The sequence below is a fragment of the Aquila chrysaetos genome, chromosome 8 (genome assembly GCF_900496995.4).
Source record: "Aquila chrysaetos chrysaetos chromosome 8, bAquChr1.4, whole genome shotgun sequence".
NCBI lineage: Eukaryota > Metazoa > Chordata > Aves > Accipitriformes > Accipitridae > Aquila > Aquila chrysaetos.
In genome coordinates this window covers 9,144,597-9,171,992 of record NC_044011.1, presented here as the reverse complement: position 1 = coordinate 9,171,992, position 27,396 = coordinate 9,144,597, and the positions used below count along the sequence as shown (strand labels likewise).

The 27,396-nt window shown below is 37.6% G+C and overlaps 1 protein-coding gene and 1 long non-coding RNA gene across 10 annotated transcripts in view; both read left to right on the top strand.

Moving 5' to 3' along the window:
- QKI (QKI, KH domain containing RNA binding) overlaps nucleotides 1–14,175 on the top strand; it is a 165,166-nt gene extending 150,991 nt beyond the window's left edge. For 2 of the 9 annotated variants that reach the window (XM_030022991.2, XM_030022994.2), the window contains 4 exons: nucleotides 823–910; nucleotides 3,256–3,528; nucleotides 6,189–6,263; nucleotides 10,993–14,175. In XM_030022991.2, coding sequence (XP_029878851.1) covers nucleotides 823–910; nucleotides 3,256–3,528; nucleotides 6,189–6,263; nucleotides 10,993–11,009 — 453 coding nt within the window. In that variant the 3' untranslated portion in view covers nucleotides 11,010–14,175. Of the gene's footprint in view, nucleotides 1–822; nucleotides 911–3,231; nucleotides 3,540–5,423; nucleotides 10,440–10,992 lie in introns of those variants that run through there. The other 7 variants (XM_030022989.2, XM_030022992.2, XM_030022993.2 and 4 more) reach the window with 5 other exon arrangements.
- A 9,056-nt stretch (nucleotides 14,176–23,231) lies between these two features.
- Nucleotides 23,232–27,396, top strand: part of LOC121233492 — a 46,056-nt gene continuing 41,891 nt past the window's right edge. The window contains exon 1 of the long non-coding RNA XR_005933048.1: nucleotides 23,232–23,283. This is a non-coding gene — a long non-coding RNA (uncharacterized LOC121233492). The remainder of the gene's footprint in view (nucleotides 23,284–27,396) is intronic.

Sequence of the window (27,396 nt, the reverse complement as noted above, 5' to 3'; positions counted from 1 at the left end):
GATAGGATGTAGACTAAACAAATAGTAATATTTTTGGAAAGACAGATGAGAAAATGTCTGGTCTTAAAACAAAAATTGGACTAACTAGAAATATTTTTGTTAGTAACTGAAAAAGTGAGCTTTTGCACTGAATGCTTGCATAATGTTTATGCAAGCTGCAGGATACCAATGGAGTAGATAACTTCAGGGAAGTAATTTATATTGAAGCAAACCCAAGAATAATGTATACTGTGTAAATAGTACTTATATCAGAATCAGAATACATCTGCATGTGCCAGAATTATGAATTCTACCTTACAGCAGTTGTTGATGTCCTGTTTGGAAAGCTACTTGAAGTTTGTTGTTTATTTTTTGTTTGTGGCTGCCCCCCACCCTGTAGTCAGTATCAACTACAGTGGAGCAAGTTACAATAAATTGAAGTTGCTTAAAATTTGTGGTGTCTATTCTTCCTCTAGCCCAATAATACAATTTTTTAAAAGATCCCTTTAGGGGTACATGAAAATGTTTACTAAAACTTGAGAAAAAATTTCCTTAAACAGTTTCTATCAAACATGACTTAGACTTAACCCTATTTTAATAATTTATGGTATGAGCCTTTTTCAAAACTCTTGTTAAGATATTTGTCAACACCACTTAATGATAGACAACAGGCAACTCGCACTTAATTTTAAGGAAAGTTGACAAAGCTTACTGTTTTTGTGACTAATGGTAGGCAGGTACTTTGCTTGGTTAAAACTTGATGGCATTTTATTCTAGGTCCCTTATATCTTGTGCGCTAGTGAATTAATAAGCCTGACTCTCTTCCCATCTTTTCACACACAGGCAGAAGGAGAAGACAGCCTTAAAAAGATGCAGCTGATGGAGCTTGCAATTCTGAATGGCACCTACAGAGATGCCAACATCAAATCACGTAAGCATGTCATAAGCTCGAGGGTCAATGCTGTAGTAATGTTTGCAGGTTTTGATTCCTAAAGCTACTTTTTGGAAAATGTACAGTAGCAACTGTGTTGGAGAATGAAAGGCAGTAAAAACCCAACAAAACAGCAGGTAGCTGTTGCAAAAGATCAACTTTCTGGAGATAAGTTATGTCAGTTATGGGGTTTTTTTGTTTGTTCTTCCCGCCCCCCCCCCCCTTTTTTTTTTTTTTAAACAGTATGTCTGGGTTGAAATATTTACAAATACATAGTTTAAAAAAATTCAACCCTTAAGCCAGATTTTTCTATTTTACAGTCATTTTTTCCTTGATTCATATAAAGGACAATTGACTCCTTTTCAATTTTATTTTTAGAGATTTAATTTGAAAATGTTACAGATGTTCAGGATACTGTGAATACATTTTTCTGTATTATATTCCTTCCTTTCATCTTGCTTGCATGTGTCCCCCCAATGTTATGTTTTCCAACAATTCATCAACCGATTTCACAGCTGAGTTCACAGGGATCAGTAATGTAATGAGCCATTTTTACGATTTCTTCCATTACATTTGTGTGAAAATGCTTTTGCAAATGCATGTATGCACAGGTTTACGCTTGAAAATTAATTACACACACCTACTAATGAAAGCATATAGCTATTATGTGTGATACAAATTATTTTCTCTAGTTGAAAATCTGATTTCTCCTCCTGAAAATGTAGTTGCTGATACTGTTCCAAAGTAAATTTGAGCTGTAGCTGTGATACAGATGTCAAATGTAAGCACAGTTAAATCAGTCTTTTCACTAAGGGCCTACTGATATTTGCAAATTTGTTTCTCCACACAGTCACCCATTTCAATGTTGAATATGTTTAAAGGTTGGAATGCAGTTAGGTCAGTTTGAGAGTGCTTACACCAGTGTAATTATTCTGATTTGAAAAGAGACATAAGCAAGGGTTTTTACCACTACAATGGTAGTGGTAAATCTTTCAGCCCTAATGAACACTGTAATATTTAAAGCTAGATAAGTTTTAAATATATTTTAGTCTCTAAATTACTGCAAATTTATGAGTAAAACAGCTTTCAGATTAGCTTAAATTGATGCAAGCTGTTGCATAGAAACCTTTGTATTAATTTGAGCAATTTCTTTGTCTGATCTATTCCCATTGGTCTATTGTATCAGTATAAGTGGGAAGATGGATTTTTTTTTTCATTTTTGACTAGACATTTCCACACTAATATTCACTTTTTGATAATAAGACAATTTCACTGTTTGTGTTATGATTTTACTGAAAACTTGAAGCTGTAGAAGCCATACTAGTTTATTTCCATTTAAGAAAGGAAATGAAAATGTTTGAGAGTTTTTTTAATTACACATTCAGTCTGAGCACTTTTGTTTAAAAAATAAAAATCATTAAAAAGCCACAGAAATCTCAAATCTGAAAAACTTCCACCATATTTTCTGTTTTCAGACCACCTGTAGGTTAGTTAAATCAATGTAGATCAACCCTAGTGCATAGAAATCTATAAATTATATCCATTTAGGATTGACTGTTACTAGCGGATGTGTTAGTGTTTAAGAAGTTGTTCATCTCGTGTGCCAACAGGCTTCAAATAACATTTAATGAAATGTGCTAGCACTGTTTAAAAAAAAACCCAAAAGCACGTATTTTCTTTAACCCAAGCAAGGCCATAGTGAACTTCTGATACAACGGAAGTATTTTATTTTGGGGAATTTGATATGGAAATCACTTCTGAGTCTATTTTACTCATGCTGGAGTAGGAGAGGAGATGCATTGTGTTTCTAGGTAATTTTTAACTTGACTGATCCTGGAAATTGGAATTGCGTGTATGTTTAAATACATTTTTAAGATGTATAAAAACTGTAGACTCATACGGCAGCTCTGCATAACTGAGTATCTGTGGACTCTATAGTTGCACTAAATTTTGTACTCTGTATTTGATTATGACAGTATTTTCCTTGTATCTCCTGCATGCATCTCAGTCTCATGTAGTCTTGATAGCATAAATGAAGAAATGTGGTCTAAATGGAGCTTTTGTGCTGTGTAACCTGTTTGAGAAATCTACCTCACTGTTTTACAATGGCTTTTTTATTTTGCATGTTCATACTTAATCACACTGGAAAATGGAAAGCTGTTTGCATTTGAATGGTGTGCTTTGGCACTGTGTGATCAGCGCATGTACTAATGATTTCCTTTTATTTTTCTTCTTTCCTACTTTTCCCCTTTTTTCCCATTCTTCCCACGTTTTGTACTGCTATCTCCATACTTTCCTCTGAATTTCTTTGCTTACTGTAGCAGCCCTTGCCTTTTCTCTTGCAGCAACAGCCCAGGCTCCAAGGATTATTACTGGGCCTGCGCCTGTTCTCCCACCAGCTGCCCTGCGTACTCCTACGCCAGCTGGCCCTACCATAATGCCTTTGATCAGACAAATACAAACCGCTGTCATGCCAAACGGAACTCCTCATCCCACCGCTGCAATAGTTCCACCTGGACCCGAAGCTGGTTTAATTTACACACCATATGAATACCCCTACACGCTGGCACCAGCTACATCAATCCTTGAGTATCCTATTGAACCTAGTGGTGTATTAGGTAAGATCTTTGTACGTGGATGACATATTGCTTATCCTTTTATGATATTTGCAAGGTAGAGGTCAGGGGGCTCAAAGAAAAAAATCCAAAGCAACCATCTTAGCTCAGGTATATCAAAACTGCTTAGGAAAACTGCTCAAATGGTGTAACTCTTCAACATTTTAAACATGTTTTGCACTATTAAATGTGTGTGTTTAGTATATTAATAAGGTTACTGAAAATAAAATTCTTAATGTTTCTATGACACTAGATGGTGGATACATCAGCAAGAAAAAAAAATTAAGTAGAAGTTGACATCTATTATAAGTCATTTGGGCTCCCAGAAATACCAGATTTGTTTGTGCTCTCTTTAATATAAATTAATTTCCAGTGATCTTTGGAAGAGAGAGCTTCCTATTTTGCTATACCTTTTTAGTAGCAAAAGTGGAGAGAATGGAAAGGGGTTTTTTCAGTTTGTTGGAGTTTTTGCTGCTTTATTTAGTACACAACTGATACATCTCTCCTCAGTGTCAGAAAGCTGTAAATCATTTTGTAAGCAGAAAATAATTTCAGTGAATGAATATAAAGCAAACTAAGTTCTGACCAAAGGATGGTACAATTAGCAACTTTACTGATGGCTTCTTTTATATACATTGGATTGAAATGTCCATCATTCCTAATATTTCAGACCATTGGCTTGCTGTGTGAAGGTGAGAATGATAAAGCAGCTGTGACAATTCAGTTAACTGGTCAATATGGAACAAGCAGTTTCAATAGTTTCTTCCTTCCCTACACTCTACAGAATCTAAATCATCTTTTCTCTTCAGTTCTTTCGGAATTGCATATGACCTTGGTGCTGCATAATGTTGATTTTATAGGACTTTGATCGTAGTGTGTTCAGTGGCAGTTATTGATTTACACAAATTCTAAACATCTCTCATGAACACTGGGCAATAAGGTTCAAAGTCAATATTTTGTTGAAAGTATTGCAAAAAATCAGTGTTGCACGTGAAAAATACTTGTTGAGTTATCTGTATGTGTGCATCTTCCCACGTTATATTTTGTACGCTAAAAAAAGAAAATGTATTTCAGACTTCTGCCTTTCAGGATTAGTGACTCAATAATAAAAATTTTAGTAGGACAAAAGGATGCAGTGGGTCTGTCTTTGAGCAGCTTATGGTTGTTGTCTGTTGCCCCATAGCCAAAATTCAGTGAGCATATGATAATGTCATCATTTACTAATTTCTCACAAACATGCAAATATTTGCCTCAGCTCTTCCACTCTCAATCTGTGAGTCCACTTGCGATATGGCCTGGGGTAAAGTCACAGTTACAGGCATCATCACAGTAGCTATGAGTTGCTGGTTAGTGGCAAACCCCTCTCCTGAATTCAGTTAATAGCAAGTAAAGAAGTACATTGTTGCATAGTAGTAATTTAATACAATGCAGGGAACTTTGATTTCTTGTAGAATTTTCTATAAAGAGAGAGGAGGGGAAAGTTACTCCTAAAATGGCATCTGAAGCCATTGCATACTTTTGGGCTTAGCTGAGAGCACAGGTATATTGCCCAAAACAGATCTCACCAAATAATCTTCTTTAATCTTATTTAAAAAAGACCACACTCCCACTTAGGTAGCATAGAATCAATAACTCAGTAATCTGCTCTATTATCTAGCAGTTGTATACAGTTAATTGAATTAAATTAGGTTTTCATTGTTTTATTTTGTAATGCATTCATTCTCAGTAATGGTATGCTATATTTTGTCCATTTTTGTGGCGGACCTCTGAGATGTCTTAACATAATTCCGTTAAAAATGGCAGAGAAATGCGTCCCTATTAGTATTTTTGGGGATGTTGGTGTTGGGATCAAATTTTAGTTGGTGACTAACTTTTAATTCCCTTCCTTTTATCTTCAGGTATGGCTTTCCCAACGAAAGGCTAAGAATTCAAGAACGGTCTTAACTGATCCTTCATCAGATCTGAATTTTAACAAATGCTTAGTTTCAGCAGCCTTGAAAAAAGCTTGGCCTAGCAGTCAGTGACTTACTTGCACTTTTTTGCACATAGATTTAAAATAAAATAGTGCTATTAATTTGGATTAGCTCCTATTATTACAGAGTAGCTGTAATTTATGAGTGTATAGTAGTATACTGACTGCTAAGTGTTCTATATAGTGTTTGCTTTACTAATCACCTAATTCATTGCAGTTCATACTTATTGACTTAAAGTTTAAAATCACAATCTGTAGGCTTGAAGAATTGCTTTAAAACTTTTTTTTGTGGTAGAACTGGAAGTGATCTTAAGGTTAGCAAATAATTGTCAGTATTAAAAGATGGCATTATTTAAAATAGTCCTGCTGCAATAAAGGCACTTCAGTGAATATGTGACTAGTAAAGCTTAAATGTGCTTGGGTCTAATAGATTTCATGAAATACTGTAATTTTGGGATTGTAAATGAATGGATTAAACAGGTTAAGGCCAGGATGTTTAAAATAAATGCAATATTAATCTGCACAGATTCTTTTTAAGATTAAGATTTGAAACTACTGTGCCTTAACTTGTTGCTTTTCTTAAAATGAACTTTTGTAGTTAATGATCATTTAAATCCATTTTGATAAACCTGCTGTTAATGTTTTCTTTGAATGTTTTCTAACTTTGTCTTGGTAATTGCAATTTAACTAGGTGCGGTGGCTACTAAAGTTCGAAGGCACGATATGCGTGTCCATCCTTACCAAAGGATTGTGACCGCAGACCGAGGTTAGTTTAGTTCTGCAGTTCTTGTTTGTAAGAAGTGCTTTGAGTGTACATGAGATTTGCAACACCACAGCTGGTTAACCAAATACCCTCTTTTGACCCATTCATTATTTTTCTCAAAAATCTGAATAGCTAATATTTTAAAGCTTTGGGAATGCTTGCGGTTTTAAAACCATTTTGTAAACTTGGCTTTCCCAGCTCAATTAAATATATAAACTTTGTGATATATTTAATATAAATGCTATAACTGATTCCCTTTTAAAAACTATTTAAAGATCCATCTGCATCAGGAAACACTATGAATTCAGTGCTGCAATAATTAATTTGGTCATGTTCCCCCCTCTTCCCCCAATTTGTTCTTTTAATTGGTGTGGAAATATCAGATTGGTGTTGCAAAATAAAATGAATGGATGGTTGCTTAATGAGAAAGAAGTAAAGGAATAAATGCCTCCTGTCTGTGTCTGGAGAAATCTGAAGATTTAGGTTCCTTTTTTTCCAATAAACTTTTGAGCCACTGTACTGTATATTATGAGGAGGATGCATGTTCTCAGATACCTGACTGAATTCAGAAAGGTAAGGGCTGTGAAGATAATACTTCAAAAGTTGTTTGAGTTCGAATTTCTAAGGGTGGGGGAAAGGAGGGCGTTTTGGGGTTTTTTGCCAAAATCTATTTCTTGGTATTTGCCTTTTGCTGCTAAAATGTGTAACCTGAAGGAGAAGCAACTTTTGAAGTCCTGTTGGTGAGATGACATCCAATATTTGGGCATCTCTCTTTAACCCTTGAATGGAAAGTAAATCTTCATTTTTCTCCTGTTCCTCAAGTGTAATGCCTTTGGACCCCTGAATGAAGTATTTAAGCTTATTGAGAAAAGTGATATTTTCGGTTTATTGACATTGGCTAGGAAGCAGTGTGTGGGCTGAATTCTTATCCCATCCCTGCTGCTGACTCACTGTGGGTTTCGGCAAGTCATTTAATCTCTCTATGTATGTTTTCCCATCTGTAAAATAAGGATAATAATACTTCCCTACCTCACAGGGGTGTTGTGGGGGTTCTTGTTTTGTACAGGGCTTTGAGGATGCAAAGCGTTATGTGCCAAGTATTATTATTCTGCTCTCATCAAAATCAGCGTTGTGCAGGCTTCCATGATATTGTAATATTCAAAAGCTAAATTCAGGTGACAGATTTGACATCTCCTAACATTGACTACACTTCACTTCTCACAACCTTCCATAAATTAACTACAAGAAACAATACAGATTTCAGTCGATACAGTAAAAAGGCCCCTCCTGGATATTTGCTATATTTATGTAACACTTTTATCTTTCATATGATCTTATGCTTTACAGAAAGTGTAAAGCTGATAACAAGACACTACTTAAGTTTTCTAGAAGATTGCTTCTTCTTTTAAATCACTGCACACTATTTACAGCCTCTTGGCCTGTTCTCATTTCTTGAGAACTCTTCAGTGGGCAACAGGGTATAATCAGAATAAGGTCATAGCCCATGTTTACCAAAAAAAAAAAAAAGAGGGGAAAAAAAAGGAAATACAAAAAAGCAAACAGCAAAGAAGATTAAAACCTATCTCTGTCAAGTGTAATGGGTGGTAAGGATTTGGTTGTCTTTGAAAGTTTGACCTGATGTTGCAAAAATGAGTTTTTGCTAATGGTCTTTCATGATCTGCAGTGGCAGTTTCAGGTGACAGGTGAGACTACCTTTTTGTTTAATTAGATATTTGCCTGAGAAAACTAGTAAATACACTGATAAAGCATGGGTCCGGGATGGGAGGGGGATACCAATTTGTAGTTTACGTTCATCATTGTAATGTTTATTCAACATAGATTTTAAATATTTTGCGAAGGGCCTAGATGTTTCACCTGGGTCACTTATAAGTAATTGAAATTAATTATTGGTATCATTTCACCTTTTTTTTAAAATATAGCCATTTTCTGATCATACAGTGTTAATCTCTAGCAGTATTGGAAGCCCACTGTCTTAAGTAGATAAATAAATACACGTGGCTTATCTCCTGTGGAATAAGTCATGCATACCTCTCTCTTTTAGCATGAAAACCATGCTGATATTTCAGGAGAGTTATTTTAAAGTCTTATCTAAATAAACCCATTGTGTATTAAGAAACTTACACAAAGTTAATTTTACAACTGTACTTCATTGTATTTTGAATTTGAAATCCTAGATTATCGCTGCACAGATTTAACAGTTTCACAAAAGGTTTTGAAGAGAACTTTGTCCAGCAATAAACCAGTTTCTTTTAATGTGCTAAAATTGTGTTGTAGACTTAAAATACTATCAGTATTTATCATATTCACCTATTTGGTTTTTCTGCCACCAATATACTTCTGTAGCTATAGCCATGAAAAACAATGTCAGCAAACCGAAATACTTTTTTTTTCAATGCAGAAACTTTTTTTTATATAGTTAAATGTCACTAAGTCTATATTTGCATTCATTGGGTCTAAAGTTTATTTTTAAATTCTAAATCAACTTTCAGATGACTTTGTAGTACTACTGCATTCACTTTTTAAGTAGGTTTTTATTCTTTGCATAGTGGTTTTTTGGTTTTTGTTTTTTTTTTTTAGAGATAAGCACTGCATTTAAAGCGAGAATCCCCAAATGTGTAAATGTTTTACTCTTACAACTAAGCATTTAGAATTGGTGAAGGGTTGAAAAATATATAGCTCATTTTAACTCAGAATAAAACCCCAGTTTATAAATAATACAAAATTGAATTTGATGCAAATAACAGAGAGACTGACTGATTTAATTGTAATAAACTGTAAATGGTGTTGCACAGTTGACAAACCTGTGTGTACTGTAGAAGGCCAGAGACTTGGCAGAGGATGTATCACAGGTGTACTGGTATTTTTAAAAGGTAGCTTGCTTTGATTATAAACTCCACGAGAAATATTAATGCTAAGAATTTTCTTGAATGTTTTATCCAAACCAACTGTCACATAATTTATATATAAATTTTAATACCATTTAATCAAAATTGTAATCAGTATCAAAATGCTTTAAGAGTCTGTTTCTAGTATACCTGTAAAGTGGTGAGATTGTGCCACATAAAATATTTATTTTTATTTTTGTTTATTTTTGAAACAGCCGTTTTAATTTAAACAAATCCCACTTAGCATGATTCTGAAAAAATTCAGGGAGTATGTGGTCTCATTTACGTTACAGTAGTAATTTTTCATAGTGTTATGAACTGTATCCTAAATGATAGGCCATTTTTATTACGTGAAAGTAAATCAGCCCACAAGAAAGATTGCTAAATCAATGCTATCTGTGAATATTACACCTACTGGACTTCATTTTATGTAATGGCACAAATCTGACTTTGCACTGAATACCTTTCTCACTTTCATCTCCTCTGCCTTAGTCAAAATGGCAACAGTACAAAAACTTTATCAACCTCAGAATTTATTAGCTATAATTAAGCTGTTGAATAAGTCTTAAAAAAATATATAAAAAAAAAAAATCATACTACTGTTAAGTGGACCAAGTTTGGTGAAGGAGAATGTGAGAGAATGATTAAAGAAGGAACAGCTCAAGAACATTGGGAATGATAACTTTCCACTTGAGAACTTTTTTATGTTTTACTGTAATTTGTTTGTGGTTTTGGGTTTTATTTTTGTTTTGTTTTGGTTTTCTTTTGTTTTTGGTTTGTTTTTTGTTTTGTTTTGGGTTTTTTTTTTTTTTGCAAAAGAAAATAGTATTTACAGGTGGCTTCTTTTAAAATATAAAAATATAAAGCAGGAATGTATATGAAATGTCAGATTTTATTGTATTTGCAGAGTATTAGCTTTGAAAATGAATAAAGAGAGCTGTTTGTAGTTTTAAAATGCCTTATTAGTATCAATTAGATATTTTCTCTATTTTTTGATGTACTTAGAGCTTTTTAAGTATAGACTTTAAAATGGCAGGACTTTTACAGTGTTTACATGCAAGTGCATTTTATAAGTGTCCTATATGTGTAAAATAGTATTTTGAACGGGAAAATGCTGGCTAAAGTAGCAGGCTGAGCGTTTTCCTGGTTCCCACGATGATGCCTACGTTGCTAGACTACAGTTTAGTATTGCTTTGTATCATGAGGCCAAGAAATTCCATGTTGTTTGTAAATAGAATAAATGAAAGGCAATAAAAAATTTATTGAACAAAAACCCTTTGTTTGGCCCATAGTTTGTTGAACCAAATTGTTTCTCTAAGTCCAGAATTCCTTAGATGACTCCATTCTTTTAACAACCAGTTATTAATAATCACATCCATCATTAATAGTTGCTTTAATGCTTGCACCTGGGGAGGTACTAATGCTTAATAGCAGTCAGATACTGATGCTGTGCACTGACTGTTGTTCCAGAAATCTTCTACCCAGTTCCAAAACTGTTCATCGTTTTTTGTTTTCCAATTTCCTTCATCGACTGCTACTAACCATTAGTCGTTAGTCGTATTTTATCTCTATTTCTCCTGTTAACCGGTTTTGTGGGAGCGGGCTTCTCCTTCACGTGTCCAAATCATGATGGAGGGCTGTCATGATTTTATTGCATTCTGTAGATGGTGTCGATCAGTATGTCAGAATTAAACATGCTTGTTTTTTTTATTAGTTGTGATTAGTTTTCATGTTGTCATTAAGCCGTCACTAGCTGGAACTAATCTCTTCTCTATCTTTTCTTTCTTTTTTTTGTTTTGTTTTTTTTTTTGTTTCTAACCACCCAGCCGCCACCGGCAACTAACCTATGACCTTCTGACCTCTGAACTCTTCACCCAATGATGACCTGACCATGCCTGCCTGCTGATCAGTTAACTGGTAAACGCCTTTGCTTGCCTGTCTTCAGTGCAGCGAGCTGGGGCACTTGTCCGTTCGTCTTACCATCTAACAAAACAGACAAAGAAATTGTTGTCCTCCAACTCCGCTTTTTGTTGTTCTCCTGTTTGGGTGAAAGTGGTTCTAGAACCTGCACTGAATAGTAGTAAAGCAATAAGGTCCAACTCATCCCTCCGCACTGATCATCCTCTAGTGTCCCGCCCCAAGCGAACGGTAAGGAGGCCTCGCATGAGATGGAGACAGATGTCCCTTAACTACCCGATGACAGAGGCAGTTACTGTGAGAGACTTCTAGGAATATTTTTCTTCTCAAAAAAAAAAAAAAAAAAAAAAGAAAAAAAGAAAAAAAAAGAAGTCAAAGCTCTCTCTGAATGTACTGTGTGATGATGCATCATGCATGAACCTTTGGTCAGGGATGTCATTGGGGAAGGGATTCCAAAAAGTATTCAAAATTTGATACGCTGTTTAGTCACTACCGGTGCCCTCAAAGGGCAGACGTTGCAGCCTTTTTTTCTATTGCCTGCCAAATTGGATGTTTTAAAGGAACGTGTGCCATGAAATGCAGATTACGATGACTTTTCAGAACTACGTTAATGCAGAGAACAAAACAGCAACACTATTAAAACAAAATCTGAGTTTAAATTATTTTAACCATATTTTAATCTCCTTGGAAGATTACATGAGAACAAGGTACATGCATTATGTGTCACATTACTGGGCAAACTGTTCAAATATTTTTTTTAAACCTCCCTGTATAGAAAAAATTTCATTAAGGATGTAAAAGCCATGCTTGCCTATTTGCTGTATACATGTAATGAAATTGTAGATAAAGTGTAGTGCATTGAAACAAAATGAACAAAAAAGTAGATACTTTTACTATACAAGGGTGCTGGTGCAGAAAAAAAAATATATTTTTGGAAATGTAGCATTTTATACTTTCAAGTGTTATAAAAAAAGAAAAAAAGAACAAAGAAACCCTTTATTTCATTAAATGATTTTTTCTGGTGGTTGTCAAGAAACAAAAGACCAAAAGAGCCTTTTAGTCTTTCTTTTTTATTTTTTAAGTATTGGAATAAGTCTAAAGAAAAGGAAGTGCCTTATTTTCTTCATGGTCATTTAGTCAAATGTCTTGTATAATCAGCTTCTCCCTCAGACAAGTTACTGCATGCCACTCAGTCGCCCAGTATGTGAAAGAAGCTGTGAGGAAAGACAAATGATGAGTTGACCATATTAATTACCTGATTTTTGCCATACTAGTGTGATGTGACTTTGCCAAAATCTCATTATGTAAAATATTTGCTAAGTTTTTGTCAAACCAGCCCATTTTTATTTCAACCACTCTACTTTTTAAATCATAGCAAATGCCGTACTTGTGCAATGTAAACCAAAGGGTTCTGTGATACAGACTGTCTCCTGCTAAATGAGACTGTTGACTGACAAATGTTTGTAGAGCTGGAAGTATGTAATTTTTGTTCAGGGATGGAGAGGAGATTTCTTGATTTTGGTTGGAATAAATATACATCAAATATAGTAGGCTTCAGCATCACCCAGAAAACTGATGTTATGTGGATAATGAAATGGGAAGTGCTTAGCTAGTTTTCAGTTACAGTCTCTGAGCATGTCCCCGGTTTTCGCAAGCAGCTCCTGCAGTGGCAAACAGCATGCAAGTTATTTATTTTCAGCTCTTCTTTGACTATTGTTACACCTGCCCGTTGGCTTTCATAAGATAAGATAGCAGGAGGGGGACATCAGCAAATTGTTTGAAGTCCAGCTATGCTTTGTTTTTAACCCTTATTTCTACGAGATTCATATAGCTGGGCAATCGCAAGAGCTGAAGCTGTTGAACGCACAGTATTTAATTCTGAAAACATTAAGTATTAACTTTGTGTGGGGCTCAGTACTAAACTTGGCAAATATCAGGTGATAACTTTATTCCCCTCTTGTCAACTTATTCTCCTCCTGCAAATCTTCACAGCTTCCAAATGAAAGGTCAATAGTAAGCTAAGAGGGCTTACATTTTTAAGCACCTGCATGGTGACCTCATCTAACATCTTGTCTCACCTGGAAATAATTATCAGTTTATTTACTATGCAATAGACATTCATCCTTTCGTATTCAGCTAGCTTTTTGTTTATTGTGCCACCGGCTTTGTCTTCCTGTTACACATACAGTTGTGTTGATTTTACTTACAGTATATGCTGTGCCATTTTGATTTTATTTTGGTTGGTTGGTTGAATAAACTTGCGACACTCGAACATTTGAAGAGAGATTTGCTAAAACAATACCAGTATTTGATCCAGTTTCATCTCAACTATGATAAAACCTGGACATTTTAGATGTTTATCAAAGGTCTTTTACTGGGGGGGGAGGGGAAGTGTATGGAATAGATGTGTGACATGTGAAAGTAATGTTTGCTCTGAACAAACTTCTGAAAACTTAGTTGACAAAATTTTGGATCAACTTAAAAAAAAAAAAAGCATGACTTTTGAAATCTCTGAATGCCTTGGTTCTCAGTATTATCATTCTTTAATGACTTTTTCTTTATTAAAATAAGTAGTTTTAAGACTTCTTTCTGACAGTATTATGTAATTTTTTTAGAGTGGGTAGATGGGAGTGTCGCTTGTATGTAACCGTACAGATGACATGTATTTGTCTATTCTTTATTATCTTAGTAGTTTCATGCTATGTATGTACCATAACCAACCTATTGCCTATGAGAAACATGTAAGATAATGTATTTACAGCCATTGTTACAAGTTTATAATGTATTTTTCTATCTTGTTTTATATGTATGTTATATAACATTCAAAAGAATTTTTTTCCTGATTGAGAAAAAAGGATACAAAATGCAAAACCCACAATTTTGATAACTGAAAAATTGCCAATTGTTTTGCAGTACTTTATTATATTGGGAGTGTTGTCTTTCTTGGGCTTTTAGTTAGCTACTGGATGAATACATTAGACATATTTGGGTTTTAGTTGGGTTTTTACATAGCTTGCATTTTAATTCTTTGGTTCTTTGCTGTTTCTATTAACCCATAGCATTATTTTAATAAATGTTATAATACCAACCTACTAACTCTGGACTATGTCTGTTTATTAACCATTACATGTTTAATTAAAATAAACAAATAAAGACAGAAGAATGTAAAGTCTTGAGTTACTGGACTAACCCTGAAGAACGTGACCACAGATAACACAATGTGACTTGTTTTTATGTTGTTTGTCGGCTGACATTCTGCACACTACTATTAAGTTGGCTTTGGTCATTCTGGCCTTTTACCTTGGGGAATAGGTGCCAGTAGAAATGGGAACAAAGTAGCATTTTTTGAGGCATTCTTCTTGTAGAGTCTTGCCACTTGCCTTTCAGCATCTGCATTACTAATTCCACACTTTCTTTTTCTTTCTCTAAAATAATTACTGTCGGCTCACAGCAAAAGAGCAAAGATGCCAGTGTATTGGTAAACTGTGACGGTGTACAGGAAACCAGTTTGATTCTTTGTTGAACCATTCAGAGGTTGCAGTTAATCTCACAGTAATTGTGGTTTGTTGGTTTTGGCACCTGATTCACTGTTGCATCACGTGACGTTTCTAAGCACAAAATACTTCTAGATAGAATTACCGTACATCGAAATACAAAATCTGGGGGTTTTCCTTGCCAAAAGCGCCTTATTTTCTTCATGCCACACTATTTTTAAGGAACTTTTTTTTTTTTTGTACTTCTGCTATAGTCTATCAGTGTTGCCTAGCTCAGGGGAGTACAATTTCTGTAAGCCAAAGGTCAAACTGGATCATTTCCTAATGACTGCAGAAAGTACAAAAATACACTTTTCACTAAATTACCAAGCAACAGCCATTTCAAATTCCAGGGCTGCCTTTATGTGATCTTTGTCCCTGTGGATGACTGTAGCAACATGAACGCAGGGAATTGAAATGGTGAAAATGCTGTTTTGAATGTACATCTATGCAAATATTTTTACAGAAACGTTTCTCTCCTTAAGGCTTCTGCTGTCTGAGGCTCCTTTACATATCCTGGGTCATCCTCCTAGATTAGTAATCTTAAGTGGGCAGTAATTACGGCTAATGTCGAGGGAGATCCTCGATGTTGATAAACTCGTCAGATATCGACAGTTTTTGTGAAAGCCCAGTTTTTTCCTGTAGATAGTAAAAATTCAGATGAGGAGTCTTTGTTCAAATGCTTTCTTTAATTTATTATGTTTCAAACTACATATCTTGAAATCCATGCGATATAAAACTTAAAGTTCTCACAGTATTGGTAGTAATTAAAATACAATGCATCTTTATTTTATGGACAAAAGTAGTCAAGCTCTGATGAAGATGTTTGTTAGTTTTCTAATGGCATGTAGCTCTTTGTTTTACAAAAATGTATAGGTACAGCTGAAATATCAATGCATTTAGAATAGTTTTGCTTGTACAGAAATAATTTTTAATTTAACAGATCATGAATATGTTGCTATCCTAAAAGTCAGCCACAGGCAGATGATAAAAAAATCAGGTATTTACAACAGATAACATCAGGACCTTTGATTGGATAATGGCACAAGTGTAATTTCAGAGCCAATAATGTATATTCCTAAAGAATTTTATAAGAGGCACACATTTAAACTTGAAGTACTCTCTCCGGTTTAGGTGAAACTATTCAGATACTAAAAGATGAGTATTTTATATTGAAGAATACTTCTATTCCCAGAACTACTGCTTTTCTGTAATATTATTTTGTATTTTTATTAGATGTGAACTACTGTCATACTTTGTCCACAGTGCATTTTCATCTCATTCTTCATTATATGCAGTAGTGAAAGTTGCTGTAAGTTTTGAAGTACATTAAAGTTGAAGAACCACAAAAAAAGAGGAAAACTTAAAATTTAATACTAATTATTGTTGTCCACCAAATGCATTTCTCAGTTTACCTAAGTGCCTGCCTGAAAATTTAACTATTTTATACTTCGCCTGCCTATCGGAAAGAAGCAAGCTATTTTTAGAGGATGACTTCAGTATTACTACATCACTGAAGCTAGGTTGTTCTTTTTCTTTATTATTATTCTGGGGTTAAATTGTCCTAACATTTGAAAGATCATACATTCAAGTCAATTAGACAGTTGCTGTTCCATCCAATAAAGTAGGATTTATCTTAGGATAAATCTGTTTATTTTTTTTAGTAGGTCAGAATATGAAGTAAAACACCATAGGGCCTTTCAAAGTAAAATCTGAGCAATGCTATTCACTTCTTAAAAGTGAACTGTTGTACCAAAGTACAACAAATTTGGTTTCACAGAGAGTATTTTTTATTTGGTGTTACCAATCCAGAATATATTTCATAAAGAGTCTTCAGGGACATCTTTCAAGTGTTTTTAATGAACATATGTTCACTGTATACTGACGATACTTTATTTGAACATATCATTAAAAAGTATGTCAAAAATCTGCATGTAACAAATGGTTTATTCCCAGATTGTACTCTGTGAGGGGGTCCACTAAAAAGTTCTCTGCCCTGAAAATGCAGGGAAACGTTGAAGTGTGTTGCCATCCATGAAGCAATTACTTTAACTTGGGGAAAGCATGAGCATACGAAACTTAATTCTTTGTGTCTGGGTAAAAATAGCATTCGTCATAAATAGCACATTGTACAGAATGGAATCTGAGTAACACATTCCTAGGGCTGAAAGCATGTAGTTGTTACTGGAATTTCTGTTTTGTTTTTAATATATTTGATATATTTTTCTAAAACACTATTAATGGAATACTGTCCAGATAACACATGAACCATAACATTAACACATGGTAATCAATGTTGAATCAAACTGGTTAACGAAAGTACAGTGCTCTTCCTTCTGTGTGCCTGCGCACTAATTGCAGGTGGTATGGTTCTGCACAGGAGGTGGGTGTTAGGCACCGCAGGTCGCAGTGCTAATTTCTTGGTGCCAGCCGTTCAGATGTCCATCTTTGACAACAGACTAACTGGGAGGAATCTGACTCCCAAGGCAAAGATTAACTGAGGTCTGAAGCTCTTGGAAGAATTAATTGAAAAAAACAGCAACCACAAAACAACATATATACATATATGCTTTGACTTGTATTGCAGCAGTTTGTGTGAAACATTTAAGGTTTTGTTTGTGCAAAATAATGTATTCTGAGGGGAAGAACAAACCTGGACATTGCCAAAACACATGTAAATAAAACACCATTTATGACTGTACATTATGTGCAATAAAGTAACTGGAAAAAGTGCATGTACTTTATCCTCAAAAGCAAACTGACAGCTCTCAAAGCTGTAGCTATAGTTTTATTTTCTGAAAAGTTAAATTTTATTCTGTATCTAAACAGCAGAATAAAGAATGTACATTTTTCACACTTCAATTTTCATTAATGCTTTTAGCAGTGTTATGAAAGGTGTTAATTGTTGAAGAAGCTTAAATTTTCATGGTCATCTGATTACTAGGGTATTTTTTGCTTAACAGTTTCTTATTGCATATGCTGTTGTTGTCTGTAACTGTAAATGAAGCAAGTATGCAATACATACTGTAAACATGCAATGCACATTTTGAATATAGATTTGTGGATGCACCGGTTCTATAAATTTCTTAAAGATGACCAAGTGATCTTGATGTTATTGTACTTCTGTAAGCATCACTTAGAATTGTTTAGAGCAAATAAGGAAGAGGAGTACTACTTTGTAGTAAAGCTAACATACTGGTTTGGGGGGGAGGTTCTGGTTACTACAGAAAATGAAGATAAGAAATCTGCCACCCTACCTAGTATGAATCTAGTGAGACCCACTTTGGAGAAGAAATAGATTATGGTGTTTTAACATTTTCATTAATATTTATGTGATAGTACCTGGTTATAGTTTAAGACAATTTCTTTACCAAGTTATTCTTTGCTAAGAAGTCCGTCTACTTTACACCAGTTAAATAAAAAATTATTTGCTTCAGAAGTAAGCATATAATAAGGTTAAAAGTGGTGTCTTTAGGAGTCTGGTAGAATAGGGGAGAGGAGGCTAAATGCCAACATTTAGGTACACTTCCTCTCCTGCACTCTTCTGGGAAGGAAGAAAAATTTGGCATAATTAGCATTGAAAGATACCTTCCATGATGAGCCTCAACACAGTGGTGCCATATAGTCATATCTGAGCTAGGTTTCATCTCGGTAGTTCATCGAATGTAGAGATGGTATTTGGCGTGTGCCGCTTGAGGAGGTAAAGCAGCCCTTGACATCTTTGCCGTTACTCTGGGTGCCAACGCACTGTGCACTGCAGTCCTGGTTTGAAGTGTGGGCACAGCCTCGCTGTCTGTGCTGTCTTTGGCTGTGCTGTGCAAACCCCCTCCTTCATCCATCTAGATCCCTAGAAAAGACAATTGTGATGATCTTCCTTCTCTCTTGCACACAGTAATACCTATTTGTGATCATGTTCCTGCTAGGAATTGCATTAACTGGTCTACAAATTAAAGTTAGATATGGAATTTAACGACTGGAAAATTTCCAACAGACTTTACTACTGTTCTACCAGTGCTGCCTGCGTAAGTGTTTTGGTATGTTTCTGGAGGATGGCCTAACATTTCTAGATGTCTCCTGAATGGTTTTACTACGGTTACTGTAGTTCCCTTGAGGAAATACAAACTTAACCATTATCTGTGTCAAAATAACGAGAAGCGTTCATACCAAAGAGCGCAAAATGCAGTGTCTGAAATGACTGTCTTTGACATTCAGGTCTACCAACAGAAGTAGAAAGAGATATTATCCAATTGTTTTCTCAGTATCCACATCAAGTTCTCAAACAGTTAAAAAGAGATGGTTCCTGTTGAGTTGAACTCTTCTGAAAATTATCAACCACAGATAACCTGTAACTCCCCAAACTATACATTTTAAAGTTTTTGTTACAGAATAGCATAGCATATATTTTCCTTTTTTAATTTCTGTCACTGCATTTTCAAAGTGTTTTCATCTTCAGCAACAAACAAGGTTGACTACTTTGAACAGTAAACTGGATAAACTCAGAGGTGAGGTTCAAGGAAAAAACACCAAATAATGGCACCTCTCAACACTGCATCATTTCAGCAGCTCATCAGTAAACGAAGGTGCTTTCTCTAAATTTTACATATTTGTAAGCCCCTTATGCAGAGAGGAGGCTAAGCAGAGAAATGACTTTTGGTAGTGGAACCTTTTCAGAATGAATTCTGTGAATTTTCAGTTCACTGAGGGCGGCCTTTCTGAAACAGGAGGTACTTCTACTGCCTGAAGCTGGGAAGATCCCAGGTCCTCTTGCCATAGGTCAGTCATTCAGCAAGCAGTTGTCTCAGTGTTGCTTCTGGTTTGCTTTCATACTCTCTTAAATTATGAAAATGAAATGACATCCTTTGTATCCAGATCTTTTTAATATCATGAAAGATGTATCAGTCCCTGCCTTGTAGGACAGTGTTTCAAAGGGATATTTTTGTAATTGAAGTTATTACACTAAAAAGGCAAGTTGAGTGAGCAAGAATATTATGGGAAATGTGTTAATATATGATAAAGGTACTAGGATTGCTATTTTGGAGTCTCACTGTATTGTGTGCATTAGAAATGCACAACATAATAATAGTGTAATACTTATCTTGTTAGTTGTGCACACCTTTCCAACTATGATTTCCAGACAAGGTGGTTTTCATGGGACTAAGAATGTACCTTGTACAGTTCAGAGGCAGTGAAATGACAAGATACTGCAAATCACTCCTGCGTATATGTCTTTTCACAGAGCACAGCCTTTTTCAGATGAAGGTTTTAAGGTCTTGGCCTCAGATGTTAGGGGATATATGGTAAAATTGTGATGCAGGGAGCATAGTTTATTTGTTAGCCTACCTGCTAATCTCCAAAAGTTTAAACATCTGTTACGAATTCTGAGATGTTACTGCATGTTAATTGCCATGGCAAATAGCAATTTAACATGGGTGCAATCTGGAGACCTTCACATACAGTAGTAACTCCTCTGGATTGTTTCATAGAGGTTGGATCCAGTTACTTGCATGCTCTTGTGTGACTTTTCCCATATAACCTTAGTGATGAGACAATTTTGATTCTTTCCCTGAAAGGCAACGAATGAAGCAGATCTTCAGCTTTGTTTCTGAGAAAAATAGGAAATGTATACCTATCTGGACTGAAAGAAGATAAAGAATAAAAATAATGTCAGAGCTTTGAATCCTGTCCTGAACAGATGAATAAAACTACTTTGGACTTTATATGAGCCAGGAGGAGGAGACAAACCTAAACAAGAGCAGCACTGTCAAGAAGCCCATGCTATGTTGACAAGAAGTTCATCAGAGTCTGTAGGCTGGAATTTTAAGTGAAGGAAATTGAAATTATCTCAGTCCTTGAAGAGCTGGTTTGCCATATCTCCCTGTTATCTCAAGCAAACTTTTTAATTTCTCTGTTGGAAATTTTTCCCTTCTTCAGCCTAATTTGAATTTCATGTTCTTTTCCTCTAAGGTTCTGCCCTGCCCCCTTCTGTGCTGTCTTACATTTCATAGACAAATTCTCCCTTCGTTAGGATGGCCAGGTGGCACAGTTTGTTCTTGGTATACAAAAACTACAAGCAAGACTTCAGGTCAAAATCGGGACGTGCGAGTGTGACATTATTTAGAAAGCCTGTTTTAAATACATGTGACTCGGTCCAAGCAGATGGAGGAGGAACGTCTTGATGGCGAGGACACAAACCTAACACTTGGAACACCTGGGTTTGAGATGCTTCTTTCATTGCTGATGATTTGTGCAATTTGGGGCAAGACCCTTGCAGCCAAATCCACAAAAAACCACAGTCAGCTGAAGTGGGAATTAGGCCTTATTCAGGTGTTGAAATACGGAGCGTGATTACCTTGGTTTTCATCAGAAAAGTCTTTTTGTGTTATTCCATAAAAGAAAACACCATCACCGTATCTTCTTTTGTCTGTTTTTAGCAACAACTTCAACAAAAAAGAAAATCCCTGGTACCCAGAGACAACATACCCGCTCGAGCGCAGAGGGGAAAGTAGTGGTCAATAAATCCCCATCTTTCAACCACACCCATAGTAACTAGTTCAGCAGCTCAGCTGCTTGGGTATGTCTCCCTCCCCATTTTCACATGCACAGCATGTATGGTTGTAACTTAGCCTTCTGCATTCCCCAGCTACGCATGAAGAAGCTCAGTACTGTTTCACTCAAGTACCTTTGTTGCTCTTGTTCTGCATCTTTGTACCTCAGTTCGCCGTCGGTGAAATGAGGTTAATAGGAGTACCCTGGTAGAGTGTCAGCTGTGGATGATTGCATTCAAGACTGCAGAGTGCTCAATCGCTACAATGCTGAGTGTTCTCTAGTAACAACACGGTGTCCAAGTGTCTTACGATATTGAATGTACTTAAAAATAAAGCATGTAAGCAAAACAAAATACCTTTGACTTCTTACTTAGTCAAACCCACGGTATAAAAAGATTGCACGATCTCGTAGGCCAGCTGAGTTCTAGTCTCAGACCAGATTACCTCCGTGGGTACCAGCAGTGCCGGAGATGGCTGTCTCTTGCTTTGCCTTGGTTTGTGCTCATAACTTTCTCTGTCCTGCAGGCTCACTGTGGATGGACTGAGCTGCATTCCAGTTTTGCAGTGTCGGCAAGTCCAAGGACAGGCGAAGGGACAGAGGCACAGCTGCAGGGAACAGCACTGCTTTGTCTCTTCACCGGTGGAATGTAGAAGCGGGGAGTGCTGATGGTACTTGAGACCCAGGAGGACAGGCAAAATGGGATTGTATTGCAAACCTGCTTGGTGGAAGGCAGAATTTCCCAGTGCAACACAGGAGATGGGCATGATGATAGCGCTAGAGTATCTAACACAGCACTTTTTACTTGCTAGTATCGTCAGACAGCAAAATACCAAGACTGTTTAAATTTTCTGCTGCCTTTTGGGAAAATGCCGATCTGCCCTGAGAGCTCTTGGTGTTCACAGAGCCCGCTGAAGAGTCCAGCACGCAGATACTCTCACTGATCTTTGCGTGCTGAGGTTGAACAGCTTTGAGCTTTTGACTGTAGCGATGCCGGTACCATTACAATACAATGATGGTTTAACACATGATGCCCTTTACAAATCTAGATCTATTATAATACACAGTAAGGTCAAGGGGCTGGAAAAAGATGGAGCGAGGCAGCATTCTGCATTACTGTTAAAGAGGTGTGTGAGTGCTATTTGATGTAGGAGAGGATACTTGCGACATACACCATCTCCATTTGAGAGTTGAACTTAAAAATTGGGTGGCTTTTTTAAAATCCACGTCCAGGTGGTCAATGATGCCTTTTGTTTTGTTGGTATGGCTCTTCCTTGACACAAAAGTTAGCATACAAACACCAGGTCTCTTCTGCAATCACGTGAGGCTCATTGTTCACTTCTCAGGCTACTGTAAGATTTTTGAAACTGAAATGCCTTAAAATAATTAACTTTGATGCAAGAACAACAATGTTTGCAGCCTCAGGCTTGTAGCTGTGAATGGTTACATTTAGGATGCCAATTCTGCAGTGAGCTTTCTACTTGCTTCTGAAGGAAAGAGATAAATGCTGTTTGTAAGAGACAGCATTTTGGATTTCTCAAGCAAGAGCCAGTGTTAGCAGGTAGGTATAAAACAGAATCACCTCATCAGCCATACCACTAGTCCCAGCAAAGCCCAATATTAGCTGATTTATCCTTAGTCACACTCAACCACACGTCAGCTGGCAACCAAACACTTTTGGGCCAGCCTCAGTATAGTGGAAGGTGTAGAAGTGGGGATTTAGCTCCTCCGTCAGGACTCTTCCAAGGTTTTATCTTGGTGAAGTAAACATTATTTTATTAGTTTTATTAGTTGTCATGTATGTCACAGTGATAATAATTTATATTAATGAAGTAGGACTTTCACCTGCTCTGGATTTGTCTTCAGATTTCCCTGTGTGAGGGAACCTTGAAATAAATTGTTTCCACTCTGGCAAGCGCCTGGTTTAAAACAAAAGTGAAACCAATGAATGAAATATTCAAACTTCTGGCTCTTTTTAGAAGGGAGGGAAGCAGTAGATAATGTTGCCTTAGAGCAATTTCTCCCTTGTCATCCCTTTTTCCCTTGCAGTTTCCTGTCACTAATCACTGTGAGCCAGACTGCACGTCCAAGAATCCTTCAGACGGAGTCGGTGGGGCTGCTCATGTGAGTAATTTGCAATGCACGCAGACGGGGCTATCAGACCCTGTGCTATTAGACTCATTTCAGCTATAAATTCTCTGGGCAAGGAGTTACATTTCTTGTCAGTAAAACACTGGGTGCAATTCTGGTGCTGTGCTTTTTTTTTTTTTTTTTTTCCCTCCCCTTTCTGTAATCTCTAACTCCTCATTTTCCCTCGCCCTTTTCTTCACGCACACACAGAGCACTATGAGAATGAGAGTAGCAGCAGCTCTGACGAGCAACGCTAACATGCTTTGTGCCCCTGAGGGACTCCTTTGGACAATTTAGCAATGTCACTCTGGCTCTCAACGTTCCTTTCAAGTCAAGAGCCTCATGGCTGATAGCAGGTTGGGAAAGGGAGAGCCCGGTTGCAAAGGCAGGAAAAAAGTTACATCAGTGGCTGGCGGCAACAGGAGAGTCTGGCTGTGCCGGTGAGTCAGCTGAACCACTCACTCCGCTTGTTTATTCCAGCCACATACAGGCATGTGCAGGCAGGGAAAATTCCGAGCTTTGATTGCGTGTGAGGAAAGGACCTGCTTGTGCTGCCACAGTAAACTGTTCGCTCAGAATAAAATCTCATGAAACATAATTGCCAAAATCCTGGGACGAAGTACTTCTGCTTCATCGCTGACACTGCTTGCTCTTTTCACTGGGAGAAAAGTAGTCGTTTATGAGGGGGTTTTCCCCAAAAAATTTAATTACCAGCTTTGATGTGTCTATAATGGGAATAATGGCAGAGAATACAAGGTCTTCTGTCTGCACTGCTACCTGTACACTCATCTATAAATAGCACTTTTGTTTCACGGGTTAGAATAATGGCTGAAAAGAGGTACCAACAGTGCAGTAGCTCTTTTCCTTTGTACCGGATCTAATAGGCCTGCAGTGCAAAAAATACCACTTATGCTTTGCTTTTAGGCTGAAACTCACTCTGTGCAGAGGTCTAGCCTGGGGCAGAGGCCCCACTTAAATCCTGCTAAGCCGTCAGACAGGGCTTCCAGGTTCCCCTACGATAGGTATAGGGATCCAGAGGGTTTTGCAGTCTGTTCATGGGTAAAGGCACGTAAATAATACCTTTGTGACTCAGGTATGTCTTCAAAGATGCAACCTGACGGCAGATAATTCTACTTTATTGTGCAGATACTTGTTCTGAACCACATGGCTGGTAAGTCATGAAATATTAATGGCCATGCAAATCTTCTCTTCTGTATCACAAGCTTTTCTGTGTTCCTGACCCCTGACTTCCTTTAATCATCTCCTGGGTGTGTGGTCTGTTACTATTCTGAGATATCTTGTGAACAGGGGCAAAGTAATTACTTGATCCCTGCCTGCTGCTAGAATCTTTTTGAAAAGAAAATGGAAACTTCAGAAATGCTTCCTCCTCCTTGCATTAAAATCAGCCCCACCTGCTTGCTTCACAAGATTTCTCTTTTGGTAGCCTGAATGCAGACCTACAGTGTTCGGTGTTATTTTCATGACTGTAAGAACAGTATTCTTGGATCTCCTAAGTCATCACCTGCTCCTCCATAGATTAAATACAATTTCTGGCCAGATGTTTTCTCCCCTCCTCTCCCTCTCATACTGATTTTGCTTAAGGCATCCTTATAAATAAGCTACAACTCCAACCACCAGACGTTTTATTGTGATTTGTTACAGGAAGGCCCAAAGATCTTTCAGCCAGCAGCTGTAGTGCTTGTTAGTTATAGGGTTATCTTAGCCATCTCCCTAATAACTAGAGGCTGTATTAATGCCTGAAACATAAAGGTTTTTTAAGAACTGGGGCATATATTTTTGGCAGAAATCTCCTTTCCTTTCTCTACCTATTCTCTAACATCCCAAATACTAAAAATAATGATGTTACCATTGTGGGGAAATATGGAAATGCTTCCTAGCTCCCTGCCAAACGTAGGAGAGGTCAGTGGTTTGGTGCCATGTGGGTCTGACAACCAAAGGAGAAGCAGCTGTACAAGCAATACAGCTGCAGAGAGAGAACTAATCATGGAAGAGCATTTGCCATACGGGAGCTATTTTAGTAAGCCAGCATGATGAAAGTATAGACACGAGTAGGTATTTTTACAAGTAAGCTTGTAGTGACTGCCAAGAGCATAGTGTAACACAAGGGCAATAATGACCACACAGTTTAATACAAGGTTATTAAATGTTGACCTACAAGTGGTTTTTGATTTCTGAAGCAATTTTGCTCAAGTGCAGGAGTCAGCAATACAGCACCGAAACCAGTGCTTTTAAAATGGTGGTTTCATATAGATAAGGAGGTTGGGGAGACTAGCTAAGGTCAAAACATTCATTATCAGAGCAGAGAAAAAGGAACTGGGATACCTCATGTGTTTGTATTATCCCACTTTGTAATACCTGGGATGAAACAGAAGAAACTTTCTGGGTCTCTGCCGTTCAGTCCTCAGTTAGTCTGTGCCATTTACCTGGAGTACTGTGTTCAGCTCTGGGGCCCCCAACACAAGAAGGAGATGGACCTGTTGGAACAAGTCCAGAGGAGGGCCATGAAGATGATCAGAGGGCTAGAGCACCTGTCTCATGAAGACAGGCTGAGAGAGTTGGGGTTGTTCAGCCTGGAGAAGAGAGGAGAAGACCTTATAGTGGCCTTCCAGTACCTAAAGGAGGCCTATAAGAAAGCTGGAGAGGGACTTTTTACAAGGGCATGTAGTGATAGGACAAGGGGTAATGGCTTTAAACTGAAAGAGGGTAGATTTAGATTAGGTGTAAGGAAGTTCTTCACTGGAACAGGTTGCCCAGAGAGGTTGTGGCTGCCCCCTCCCTGGCAGTGTTCAAGGCCAGGCTGGCTGGGGCTTTGAACAGACTGGTCTAGTGGAAAGTGTCCCTGCCCATGGCAGGGGGGTTGGAACTAGATGATCTTTAAGGTCCCTTCCAACCCAAACCATTCTATGATTCCTTCTATGATTTCTGACAATCAGGTGCCAGTGTGGGACGAATCTACACCCTGAAGTATTAACAGTGTCAAGATACCTACCTCACCCTTGATTTCAGTCAGCAGTTAGGTGCCTACGTGTCTTTAAAGACACAGGTGTCTGCCAGTCACCACTTTTCAGACTTCTGGTGTCATTTGTATTTTTCCAGCCCTTGCCTCTTGCCTCTGCTTCCTAGCTGCCCAAACTTGTTCTTCATTATTTTTCTTTCTTTCACACTTTTCTTGGAGGTTTTTTTTCCCCTCCTGAAATGGCCTCGGTGGCTTCTGGGTCCTGTGAGAAAGGCAGATCCACAGCTTGGTTCACACAAATGACAGTTTTGAACCAACATTATTCAGTGGCTTAAAACCTGGCAGCCTCCGACCCGGGAACCACCTGCGACTTGACTGTGCCCTGTGCAGGGAGCGGGAGCCCCTCGCCCTGTGTGGTGGAAGGCTGACGTGCCAGCAGCTGGGCAGTGCTGCGGGAGCCACAGAGAAAGCAGAGGGAGCAGAGAAGCCGGAGCATCCCTCCTTGCCCTTCTGCAGCACTGTGGTGTCTCGCCACATGATGACTTATACGTGTCTAAACGATGGTGATGAGTCCAGCTGCAAGTGCGGCCCTCCCTTAGTTTGCAAAGGTGACAATTGCTAACCCTGGTTTTGGAAAGAGATGAGCTCTGATCAGCTGAAAGGAGCAGTGAGTAATCCTCACCTACGTGGCTTTGTAACTAAGCTGTGAGTCACTCTAATGAGCGATACCAAAAGTGCTGACCCGCCCATCTCATGCTTCTTCACCTGAGACTTCAAGTCAACCTGCAGCTTTGGTGTGCCTCAGGGCCATCTTTTGGGCAGAGGAGACCCTGGGACAGTGGTTTTAATGCAAACCTTACTAAAGGAAGAAATGCTTTTGTAGTAGGTATGTATGCCCAAACACTCAGTATTAGTAATTAGGAAGCTTTCCATGGTTTTTCTGTATTTGGCATTTCCCTCTGAAGCTGCAGAATTGTTTTTTATTTGAATAACCCTTTCTTACCCTTCACCATCAGGATTTCACTTGCAGACCACTCTCTCATATTGCACACACAAACCGGGCCAGCTAGAGCTGGTTGGGCTGGCGTGCAGCAACCGGGCAGAGAAGCACGTGGGATTGTCTCTGGGGA